At 45.7% G+C, this 12,767-nt stretch overlaps 1 protein-coding gene across 18 annotated transcripts in view; it reads left to right on the top strand.

Annotated features, from left to right (window-relative positions):
* The first annotated feature begins 1,892 nt into the window (after positions 1-1,892).
* Magi1 (membrane associated guanylate kinase, WW and PDZ domain containing 1) overlaps positions 1,893-12,767 on the top strand; it is a 576,610-nt gene continuing 565,735 nt past the window's right edge. For 14 of the 18 annotated variants that reach the window (XM_051203411.1, XM_051203410.1, XM_051203407.1 and 11 more), the window contains exon 1: positions 1,896-2,761. In XM_051203411.1, the coding sequence (XP_051059368.1) occupies positions 2,449-2,761 (313 nt within the window). In that variant the 5' untranslated portion in view covers positions 1,896-2,448. Of the gene's footprint in view, positions 2,762-12,767 lie in introns of all 18 variants that reach the window. The other 4 variants (XM_051203414.1, XM_051203419.1, XM_051203420.1 and 1 more) reach the window with 3 other exon arrangements.

Below are 12,767 nucleotides of genomic sequence, written 5' to 3'. Positions count from 1 at the left end.
ACTTTGTGATTTAAGTTTGAAGGAACTGCTCATTTGATATTGTCAGTGTTGAAAGAGTTAAAACTACAACAATAAGAACAAAAAACCTCCAAACAACAACAACAACAAAAAACCAAGTCCCCAAACACCACCATCACCACTTAAAAACAACAACAAAACACCAGTGGTGGTGGCACACCTTTAATCCCAGCTCTTGGGAGGCAGAGGCAGTGAATTTCAAGCCAGCCTGGTCTATAAAGTGAGTTCCAGGACAGCTAGGACTGTTATATAGAGAGAGTCTGACTCAAAAAACCCAAACAAAACCAAAACCAACCAAACACCACCACCACACACAGCCACACAAACACACACACACACACACACACACACCACAAAGTCCCCCAGAGGCTGGATATGAATACTCTCACCTCTCCAGATAATTAGGGGTGAGACTATTATTAAATCCTTAATTCCCCCCTCCTTTCTTTTTACTTTCTTTTCTTTTCTTTCTTTTTTTAAAGACAGGGTATTGTGGAATCCAGGCTTGTCCTAAAGCTTGCTTTGAATTCTCAATCCCCATGTGTCAGCCTCCCAAGTGCTGGGATTATAGATGTGAAACACCAAACTTTTATTTTTATTAAGCTAGAATAGCACTCTAGAAACAAGACTTTAAATCTTGAATGTTCTAGAGAGATGGATTATCTCCATCCTCCAACCCCAAGCACTAAGGATTCTCAGACTATGAAGTTTTATATGCCACAATACAATTATTTACTTTGTAAGTTTCCAGTGCTTATGAGTTTTTCCTAACAACTATGGTTATTAGTTCCTCCAACATTGGTAAGTGGAAGCTTTGAGAATTCAGTTTACTGAACGTCATGCTGCAGATGCCTGAGGAATGTGAACTTCAGATTTTTCTCAACCCACCTCTGTGGCATCTCACCTCTGTGGCTCTAATTCACACCTCCCTCTATCTAGTAGATTCTCAACTCTGTGACTAGAGAGGAACTTGTGGGAAATCACTAAAAGCTTAAAGAAACTGTTTTGGCCACTGCTGTGCCAGTGTTGGAGGCTGTTCTTTCTGTCCACACCTCGCCAGCACCTCAGGGTGCCAAATTCCAAGGTGACCCCCAATCTGCGTGTGCAGGACCTGCACCCTGAGGTGATCATTACTCCCCAAAGCAGTCCTTAGGTTTCTTGGCTCCTCCAGAAGCTAACGAGGGCTGGCTGCTGCTCCTTTGCTAGAAGGACAATGAGAAGCTATCAAGATCTCTTAGTTTGAAGGCCGCGCTAGCCTTTGGCTTTTCTGGCTTGCAGGCACTTTTCTCCTTGTCCTAAAAAAGTTGGTCCCAAAGTTTAAGGGTGGGAACGCACGTGTAGGCAGGTTTGATGGGCACACAGGGAAGCTGAGAGGGTGTGTGAGACTTGCTGGTTCGGGTCCTTAGGGTCACAGAGATAAGAGTCAGGCTCCGCGTGTGGACTTGAACCCCTGGGCGGGGAGCAGGCGCGGGAACGTGGCGGGAGGCAGCGGCACCGCGTGAGCGATGGCGTGGCCAGGCACCGGCAGAGGGAGGCGAGGGAACTCGGCTGGCCAGCACGAGAGTGACCCTGGCACTTAAGTGGTCTCCCAGCCCCCACCTGTTTGAGACGATTTGCAAACTCCAAAGGCGGATTCTCTGTGTTCCAAAAGTTAGACAGCACACGTGTTCCCCAAAAGGGTCTGGCTGGGCGGACAACACTGGAAGAGGAGGAATTCTAGGGGTTCAGAGAGAGGAGCAAGTTGGCGTCAATGGACGGTCGGTCTTAGGACCTCGCGGGAGGCGCGTTGGAATCTCTCCCTTCCAGGAGGAGGAATGGGGCGGGCCTGCCCGCGGGCGGCCACCGGGCGCATGCGCGCGCGTCTCCTTTCCAGCCGGCCGCCGCGCTCCGCCGAGCGGAGTAGAATGAACTGTAACAAAACAAGCCGAGTCTTTGTATCTGCTTAAAGGGGCCGTGGCCACTTCCCTCGCGTCCCCTCACCCCCGCCCCGCGCCGCCGCGTCTCCAGGGCTCCCGGCAACTAGCTTGGAAAGGGCTTCCCTCGCGCTGAGGAGCGGCCGGTCGGCGCGGAGCAGGCGCAGCGCGTGTGGAGAAAGCCGCCGAGCGGAGAGCGGGCCCGGGCGGCGCCGGAGTGGACTCTGGTCCCGGGAGCGCGATCGGCGCCGGAACGCGGACCCGGAGGCACCGGAATGCAAACAAAGCTCGCGGGCGCCGGTGCAGGGCTCTCGACGGAGCCCGGAAAGTTTGTTTTATGATGGCTTGAGAGCGCGAGTGAGTCGGGCGAGGAGGATCGAGTGGCTCGCTCCCGCGCTCGGAGAGATGCTTGTCCCGTGAGCCCGCGGTGCAGGGGGCTCGTGCTGTGGGGGCACCTGTCTCTGGTTTTAGCAGTTTATTTTATTATTTTCCTTTGAGGAGGGGCTGTAAACTCATCATGTCGAAAGTGATCCAGAAGAAGAACCACTGGACTGGCCGCGTTCACGAATGCACCGTGAAGCGGGGACCCCAGGGAGAGCTAGGAGTGACTGTGCTGGGGGGCGCGGAGCACGGGGAGTTTCTGTACGTGGGGGCGGTAGCGGCAGTTGAGGTGGCGGGGCTTCCCGGCTGCGGCGAGGGCCCGAAGCTGGCCGAAGGTGAGCTGCTGTTGGAGGTGCAGGGGGTCCGGGTGTCCGGCTTGCCCCGCTATGACGTGCTGGGAGTCATCGACAGTTGCAAGGAGGCCGTCACCTTCAGGGCCGTCAGACAAGGTAAGACGGGGCGTGCCTTTGAAGGGGGCGCACCCAGAAAAAGAGGGGCGGCTTGAAGGGGCACTGTTTGCTCCGAGTGTGGAGAGCCAAAGTTGAGGCCCGGGCCAGAGGCACGCAAAGTTGCGAGGTTGTGGGCTGCACCCACCTGCGTGGCCCGCAGGGGCTGGGTTTGCGCTGGAAAGCGGAGGTGCTTCCCAGCCCGGGTTTGCCAACTTCTCATCGCAGCCACCTAGTTTGTGCTGCGCAGCCTCATTTGCACCTTGAGGCATCTGGGAGACTGAGGCAGGGCAAAGGTGGACGCTTCTCTCAGTCCCTTATGAGGTGGCTACTAGGCTCACCTAGCTGATGGCGTTCTCTTGGCACTGCTTAAGCTCCCACAATTGGAGAGGTTCGTGGAAGGGGCGGGTCTATTTGTGGTAGATTGGACCTCTTCCATCACAAAATTGCCTTCATCCCGAAGCCCCTCTAGGTGGGCTGGGTTATGACCTCCGGAGATTCCTAATACGGCCGCCTAAGGAGGCTGCTTTCACCCCACAGCGGGGTGACGTCTGTGTCTCCTCCTTGTGGAGACATACAGTGGGGGAAGGGGTGTTTCGCTCTTGGCGCGAATCTAATCCAAGTTTACCCAGTCGCCGCCTCCTCCCTCTCCTGCACCATCGTCCTTATGAAGATGATTGTTGGTGGTTACAATTCACTGATAGCGTACTATGTGAGAGCCTCTCTGTTTTTTTAATTGCATTATCTCATTCTGATTCACAACAGTGCTTGTACGATCGACTTGTTAAGTCCTATGCTATAATAAGTAAGCCGAGACTGACCTTAAGTAAATGACTTGCCCAAGGTCACACGACTACTAAAAGTTTACGAGCCTTTTCTGTTAAACCTCAAGCAAGCAGGAGGAGTGACTTTTGGTGATGACCTCTAGGGATTGAGTTCTGGAGTAGGGGGAAGTGAATTCTTCCCAAAGTCTGTAGGGTGGGAATGGCTTCCTTAAAGATGCCGTTGATATGGCCCCTGGTAGGTTAGTCACTCAGTTTGGTGTGAGCGGCATTCTGACCCTCTGACTGCAGCGCTTAAAGGGATCCCTCCAGCACCCAAGTGCAGTGATGCAGCTTCTCCCAGATGAAGGCACCAGAGGAGGTGGCAGAGTTGAATGTGGTGAAAAGTTGCCATATGTTCCTGTCAGGATAGCAGCAGCTGAAGGAAATGTGTCAAAGGGAAGGCTGGGCTGAGCCATTCCTCTCAGCAGCAGGCCCCTTCCAGATGACCCGAGGAGGGATGCAGCATGTGTGTGGGTAGCCAGGCCTTCCAGTGGTGTTGGGAGCCAGGCTGACACCTAACAGTGGAATGTTTTTTATCTTGCTACTTGGCCTTGCCTGACGAATATGTCCTTATGAGTTTCTCATAAAAATCATCCCAGAAAATATGCAGAATACTGCTGGGTCACAGTGAGGGCTCAGGAGACTCGAGCTATCATCCTTGTAATAGTGTTGAATTTGAGCGGTCATTTATGTATCTTAGTTAGGAATTTAATGCCAGTTACCACGGTGATTATGAATGACTCGGTAGAGCGATTGAGAAAATACTATGTCAGACGTTTATTGGGAGCAGTATTAGGTTTGCATTCAGGGCCACTTTGCAGAAAGATTTTTCATCCAGTAGGGTGTCTGGGGGGTGATTAATGGGTCCTGAGACTTGTGGGCAAGCAGCTGCCTGAAGTTGAGTTCTTTTACTGTTTAGAAAAGTTATTCTCACCCCCCCCCATCAGTGTAGCTAGAGAAAGATGCCTATGGATTTGACAGTTACTGTAGAGCCTCCGAGCGTCAGTTCTTTCCCTTAGGACTATCTTTTGCCAACAGCAATGTTCACTAGGGAGAGAGTGGGTTTATGCTTCTGAACATCCTTGTAATGGGCTAGGAGTGGCTTGGAATTCACTGCATTATGAATACTGTTGCATGTGATGTTATAATTACATGGGCACAGTTACTTGTCCAGTGTTGACATTACAGTCAAGAATGCCCTAGGAAACATTTTTACAGTCTTCCTTTCATGTTTCAACATATGTGAGTTTCTTTGTTACCGTCTCTTCATCATATCAGGTAGACTAAGTTGGTATATGGGAAGAAGTGATATTTTTATGGTGTTTCCATTTCCAGTTAGCACAGTCACTCTGAATACATGTCTGTGGAAATGTCACAGTCTTGTGTGAGAAGATCATACTCTTTTTTGTTGCATGGCAGTTCTCTGGAAAGACTTGTGAACCAAAATAGTCTATAGCAAAAGGTACCATACGAAACAGGAATGGATTGTGCACCAGGCTAATAGGACCCACTAGGCTGGAGTTTCTTCACTTTAAATGTAGAGGGCAGGTGTTTGTCATAAATGCCTAAAAATACTATAAATGTGCATGTGTTAGTTGGATCTGTGTGCATGTTACTCACTTGTAGCAGAATTCAAGTTTTTTTTAAAAATGTAAATAAACTTTAAAACTGACATACAAACATCTTTACATTTTTTTTTTTTTTTTTTTTTTTTTTTTTTTAAAGACAGGGTTTCTCTGTAGATCAGGCTATCTGGAACTCACAGAGATCCACCTGCCTCTGCCTCCCAAGTGTTGGGATTAACACCACCAATCGACTTGTTTTGTTTTTCTTGAGGCAGGATAGTCCAGGATGTCCTTGAATGCCTGGTCCCCTGTCAATCCCCAGTGTGTGCTTCTATGTGTAGTGTACTGCAGTGTTTGGTACTTGGATGTGTGTTGTATAAGTTTAAGTTAGCTCCAAGTGTCTACTTTGGCGAATTTTGGCACCTGTACCATGTCATTCCTATCACTCAGAAGATGCAGAACATTTCCATTCCATTCCTTTCCAGTTAATCCACTCCCAACAAAGGGTCTTGGTTCCTCTTACTATAGACTTGTATTCTTACTATGGATTTGTATTCAGATTATTCACTTTTTGAAAGTTTATGTTACAGTATATACTACTGTGTGCCCTTTTCCACCCAGGAGCTTCTGGAGATTTCATGTTGTGTGTTTTCCTGTGGCTCCTTTTTATTGCTGTATAATATTCTCTGGTGTGTATTTTGTCCATTTGTTTCTGCTTTTGCGTTTAGGTGCACATTTGAGCATTACAAATCAAGCTGACTGTTCTGGTTATTTTCCATCTTTGCCAGTTTTTAGTCTTGTCCATGTCTAAATTTACATCATTCTAGTGTTTTTGGGAAAGAAAGTAATTACAGGAATGTTGAATCGGAGGTAGCTAGTTTTTATTAAGTTCTCATATTGGAATTTGCCAGGCCAGTGTGTGTTTAGTGCATGTGAGTCCTGGGTTCACACCTTAGCCCCAGAATATACCAAGAAGACAGTAAGAGTATGTCAGGTTTGCTAGCCTAGCACTTGGTAAGCATTTTCTTCTTCAAGCCTCTGATCTTGCCTCAGGCCTCGGAAATGTAGGCTCACAGAGAGGTTGGGTAACTCTGCTAAGAGCCCTTTTGACATAGCAGAGGGAGAGAGCATAGCCCAGTACCACCCCAGAGCTGCTTCTCTCAATCCTGGGGGCACTGGGTCTGGAATTGGAGTTACCCAACCCACACACCTAAGCTCGCCAGGGTCCTAATTAGGAATGGAGATTCTGCCTTTCAAGGTGCTTCTGGAACTTTGGGCACAGGGTCCTTGGGGATGTTTTTTGAACTATTGGCCTAGGGTAGAGCCTGGAATGGAGAAGATAGGCAGGTGACCTTCTGTTCTGGAATAACAGATCTTGCAAAGTCATCCTCTGTGGGCCTAAATTTCTCAGTGCCAGGTGTAAGTGGGTATGCTTTCCTTCCGAGCTGCTGCCTCCCTTGAGACCCTCTTCCTCCCTTGAGACCCATTGCCTCACTTCAGAGCTATTGCTCTGGAGAAGTTCTGGGCCACGAATAACTCAGACTTGAGGTCTAAAATGGTCTGATTGCAGTTTTTGAGATGAGTATATTATAGGTCTTGCTTTTTCATATTTTTGTGGATAAATTTGTGGTTTTGCAAATTGCTCTGGAACTTAAATTGCCCTTCCTCACTCTTCTTAAGGCAAGTAAGAGACAATAAATAAGACACAATTTAAAATGCGAACATTGCACCAAACCTTTCTCACCACAGGGAGGGGGGGTTGTGGCTCCATGGAGTTGAATATATTTCTGGTGCCAGCTTTATTCCTTTGTGCTTGTTTTGATGTTGTGTGCTTATGTTGGCGAATTGGAATATATGGCAACAGCTCTTAAAATAATTCTGTAACCATTTTCCCTTCTTTTAAAAACTCAATGCTGTCTCTTTCTTGGTCTCTTCCTTTCCTGTGAATGTCAGATTGGCTTTCTTTCTCCCAGATTGTTTCCAAGTGAATGTTGTTTTAAAATTCCTTTTTCTCTTTGCTTTTTAGTATTTTATCTTGTTTATTTATTTTGTGTGTGTACATGTGTGTGCATGTGTGTATGATGTGTATGCCACTGCCCACATAAGCTACATATGGGCAGAGGATAACTTTGTATAGTCTGGTCCACTCTTCGCTTTTATGCTTTTTCTGGAATTGAACTCAGGGTTTCAGGCTTGTGTAGTGAATCTTTTCACCTACCGAACCATACATATCACCTGCCTTCTGCTTTTTTCAGACCATATCTCACCATGTTGCTCTGTTGCCTTTAAACTCACTATGTAATCCAGGCCCCCACCTTCCTGCCGAGCTGTCTTGCCTGCCCACTCCTCAGATCTTGGTGTGCTAGTGGGGAGATGTTGGCTTGTAGCAGAGCTGGAATTGGGAAGAGGCGCATAGCATTGGTTTCCCTAGTCCACCCTGAGCTGTAATTAGGCACCACTGTAAGCATGGATGGTCACCTTGAGTGGAGTGCGTCCCTTTCCCTGCTGTGTTGGCACAGTTTCACACAGTCTGGTACTTTCTGTGTCTTTCTCCTCCCCTGTGAAAACAAGAAGCTCACCTCCATTCACCTAATCCCAGTTCCTACGACAGTACCTGACATTCACTAAATAGGCACTCACTAAAATTTGTTCTACCCAGGAAGACATTTTCCATGGTTTCTTCTTACTGAGAGGACTTGTTTTCTGAGGCAGTGTCTCACTGTGTGGCCCTGACTGGCCTGGAACTCTGTAAATACCAGGCTGACTTTGAACTCAATGAGGTTTGCCTGCCTCAGCCTCCTGAGTGCTAGGATTAGAGGTGTGTGCTACCACTATAGTCTCAAATAAGTGTGCAACTAGGCCAGCTGTGGTATGTGTCTTTCCTCTGTCTCTGTCCATCCTTTCTTAATTTAGAATCTTACTGTGCGTTCGGGTTCTGCTTTCAGCCAGTGTCTGGGAATGATGTTTTACTGAAGCTTTGTGAACGGTATCTATTTATTTATCTTCACCAACAGCAAAAAGACTCTTCCCTACGTAAAACAGCTCCAGGCCTTTCTCACTCTTAAATTATGCTTTGTGTTTATATATTTTTAACTTAAACCTTCAAAAATCAGTCTATTTTTGTTCTTGGTGCCAGAAGACCTTTCTCAGTGGCTTACTTTTAGTTTATGTTGAGGAGTACTTCATAGCTTTTACAGGAAAGAAACAGTGTAAGGATAGGCAGCCCAAGCTGTGTGTTGTTCCTTCTGACTACCCTTTGGCATTGACTGTGTCATTTAAAGTAGATTAACTTGACCTTATGAGACAGTGGCATACCGTTGGCTCACTGTATTTGTTGGCATTCAGTATCCCACTCGTCTGGGATAACAGAATTGATGATATCCACCAAGGGGAATTAAGTGGTTTATAAGAGAAAACATTCTGACATCTCCTTACCACAGGGGTTTACATGAAGGATGTTGCTCTATAAACAGTGGTTATTTAGTGCACAACACCGCTCTATGATGTTAGTGGTCCTTTCCTTGAGTGTGTATATATATGGGTAACAGGATATGCTGGATTTTGTATACACTGAGAATAAAAGCTGTCAGATTCGTTAAGGGCTGACATTCATGTCCTAAAAAAGTAGGTTACTGAATCGCTGCCTGTCTGTAGCCCACTCATAAGCAAGAGAACCTTGCCAAGTCTCTCATGAGCTCTGGAGCTTTGTCATGCTGTACTCCATGGGCGTCTGCATCATTCATTGTTTCTTGTGGTTTCCTTTCAATGGTTCCCCAGTTGAAGCCCATGGATGTCAAGGTTGCATCTGTCTGTTGACTTCTGCTTTATAGTCTGGGTCTCTTAGAAAAACATCTAGTGTGCTGAATCTTACCTTTTCTGGAGGCATGCAATACAGTTAGAAAATGTACTTAAATAGTATAACTTATGGTTAAATGGAAATCATCTATTTTTGTAGTTCAGCAATTAAATAGTAAGCAGTCCATTGTTTATGCTCACACATGTAGTTCCCACCTCAGAGGTAAAGGCAAAGTTCATAAAGAAACTTTCAAGGCCTGTATGACCTGGCTCTTGATATCACTTCTCTGTCCCTACCCAGTCTTGAAGTCGCCATCTACACATCTGACAGACTGGCTCCTTCATGAACTCCAAGCCTTTCTCTGAGGTTTTCTCTGACTGACATGTTTTAAAATGAACTCCACGGACACTTGCCATTCTGTGGTCTCCCTTCAGTGTTTTCTCTTACCCTGGGCTGTGCAGATCACTTAAGTAACTTGCCTGTAGAATTTAAGTTCTAAGAGGGCAGGGCTTGTTTGCTTCTTCACTGATGCTGTTCCTCTGGGACCAAGGACACTGTAGTAGTTAGTTGTCCAGTAGTAGTTGTTCATACATTTGTTGAGTGTTTATTGTCAACTTTAGAATGAGAACATATCTCTTGAGTTCAGTTGTCTCTGCAAATTAGGAAAATGTAGATAATCCATGAGGGTCTACATTAAGCCTTGTGTTAACTTTTAATGATTACACTCTCTGGCGGGAACTGAATAGAGTTAGATGTGTGGTCCAGAAATGCTTTGAAGGCAGCAGTGCTGGCCCACTTCAATTAGACTTGCTATTATGGGTTTTTATAGTAAACACATTTAGTCCTTTGTCTCCTGCCAAGCATAGGAGAATGGAATATGTTAGAGTCTCCTTGGGATCAAAGATAAAGTTACACTTAACTTGCATTTTCAATCATAGAAGATTCTTGATTTTTAAGACTAATTGAATGCTGGATTTTTTGCGGTGGCAGTACTTAGGGTCACCAGGTGGTTGATCCATCTGGAGACTCGAGTCCACTAGAGCCACACCGAGGATCTCATCGACATACCCGTCATTGACTTCAGTCTGTTTTCCACCCAGACTGCTCTCCACTATTATGCGTCCCTTAAAATGAATTTCTAGGAACACACCTGAGATCAACTTTTTTTAATTTTTATTTTTTTTATTTTTGGAACAGTCTTCTATTGCTCAGATTTGTTTGAACATTATGATGTGACCAGTAAAGTTTCCTCAAACTGAAGGCAACCCTCCCATCTCAGAATCCCCAGTGATTGGTTGAATGTAAATAGCTTATCTGGGAGGTGGTCCTAGGAAATACAAGTAGACCGAGGCAAGATGCCAACCAGGTCTTTAAAAAAGTCACATTGCTGAGGCAGGAACCCTGGGTTTAGGGCAGCAAACTCGTGCTGAGTGCATCAGGGAAGTTTGTGAGCTGTTTCTCCCCTCCTGTGGTCGGTGAGAGGTTCTTCCTGCTGACTATGCCTCTGTGTACCTTTTCTGTAGCCATCTCTAGTGTTGGGAGAATGAGTTATGTAAGACAATTATATTCTCATTGTCAAGGTATCATGCATACTGTTGGTGTAGTGGAGTCGATTGCGTGTTTTTGCAATGGGCCATAGTTCTGTTATCTGCAGCAAGGCTAACCTTTGAGTTTGTTGGGAGACAAGGCTTGCGGCTCTCTTTATGTACAGTGGCATGATGGTGCAATTAAAAAGGTGCTTGCTTATACACTGATAAGCCATGATTTAAAATTATTGCTAAATGCAGTATTAAGTGGACTGTCAAACTGCTTGTAGACTAATCCACAAATAACAATTAATTTATGTGTTGTAATTAAGATTTTAAACCCAGTCTGGCTAATGTAGAAACTGGGTGTTAGGGGGCATAATACTCCTTCACCTCTTTAAGCTATGATTGCCCCTCTGAAAATGGAGACGATGAAGATACTCTGAATGTGGAATAAGATGCAATCTGAGTTAAGCCACATGGCTCTGGGGTGCGCAGTGATTGCTCAGAAAGTGTTGGCTTCTGTTATTGTTCCCCATTTGAAAGTGTTTCAGGGAGAAGGAATATTTTTTTTGGGGGATGGAGATTTTGATACATAGCTCTCTGTAGGAGCTTTTCAAGTCCAGAAACAGCTTTCATCTTTCTGTATGATTCAAATGCTCTTTCTGTGGGATTCGTTCACATAGGAAAGAAGCCTGTAGATTCCCGCATTTGGTGGAGGTCTGTGCCTACATGAGAGGATGAGGAGTTGGTCCTAAAGGTTGTTCTGAGGTCCCAGGTTGTGATAGTGTTTGGAGAAATAGCAGGTTCTTTGTTTATTGGTGTGCCAGGCAGACTGATGCGGTATAGTGATAACTTGAGATTAGGTGCTCTGATTTTTCTGCTACCATGTCTGGGCTCCCACACTAAAAATGGCTGGGGAGGTAGTGATGTTCAATGGTTAGTTATGTAGGTTTGAAGTTAGTCTGTGTGGACTCAAGTCCAGGCTTTTCCTCTTGCCAGCAGGGAGACTCAGTGCTGGTTAATTGGTAGAATGTCAGTTCTCAGTTGGAAAAGTGAATAATATCTGTGTCAAAGGTTGCTGTCACAGTTAGTTTTTGTCAACTTAGCACAAACCTAGACATATCCAGGAAGAGGGGATGTCAATTGAGAAATGGTCTTCTTTAGATTGGCTTGTGGACCAGTCTGTGGAACATTTTGATTAATGATTGATAGGAGAGGGCCTGGCCCATTCTGGGCAGTCTTATCCCTGGGCAGGTGGGCCTGGATATATAAGAAAGGTAGCTGAGCAAGCCAGCTTGTGCTTCTCCTCCAGTTCCTACCTCCAGGTTTATGCTTTGTCTTTTCTTGATGATAGGCTGTGTAACCTATAAGCCAAACCCTTTCCTTCCCAAGTTGCTTTGGGTCACTGTTTCATCACAGCAACAGAGAAGCAAATTAATATGGTGACTGTGAGGACAGTGCTTTCCTTGGTTCCTAAGGAGTAATGACCATCCATGATTATTTTTAGGGGAACCCTGAGTTCCCTGCCCCCTTCCCCAGGGAAATTTGCCAGTGTGTAAAAACATTTCATTTTTCATGTCTATTAAGGGTTGAGTGTACCAACATCTCCTAAATAGAGGTCAGGAAAGTTGCTAAAGAACTTATAATGTACAAGAAATGTATCAAAACTAACACTAAGGCTGAAGTTGAGAAAGCCGGCTCTGAGGTATGGCTTCATAGGTAGACTGGGAATCTGAGTTAGGAATGGTAGATTAGTAATGATAGCCTATGAATTTTTCTGAGTCTTGGGTTGGAGTTTGCTTGGGTGCATGATCTTATTCTCCTCCTATCCACGAGAAGTGACTCTTCGGAGGTCAAGTTAGTCACTGACTGTGACTCAAGCTTGTGTCTACCTGGCTCCCTTGGGCTTCCGTATTACAAATGTCTGGAGCCCTCACATCCTTATGTTGAGGGATTCATGTGAAAGAAACTATTTTAGACAGGTGCTAGACACAGTACAATATGCTTAGTGACCTCATTGAAGATAGTTCTAGGAATAAAAAAAAAAAAAAGTATTCTTCCCAATTTACCAGCTAGAATCAGAGTGTGCTATGGCATATCTTCAAGCAATTCTGTTTATTTGCCATAGGCTCCTACTCTTTATGATTGATGTCACTAATTCTGTTGGTTTCCTTCCCCCTGGTACTGCCTGTGCCTTGTAACTGTGAATCTGCCTGACTGTCTTCCTTGCTGCATATGCGTTTCTTGTAGGAATCACCCTTGTTTTGTGTGTTGTGTGATCTCTGCTCTGTGTAT

This window comes from Phodopus roborovskii, unplaced genomic scaffold (genome assembly GCF_943737965.1).
Source record: "Phodopus roborovskii unplaced genomic scaffold, PHOROB, whole genome shotgun sequence".
NCBI classification, from domain to species: domain Eukaryota; kingdom Metazoa; phylum Chordata; class Mammalia; order Rodentia; family Cricetidae; genus Phodopus; species Phodopus roborovskii.
This window is presented reverse-complemented; position numbering and strand designations above follow the sequence as displayed.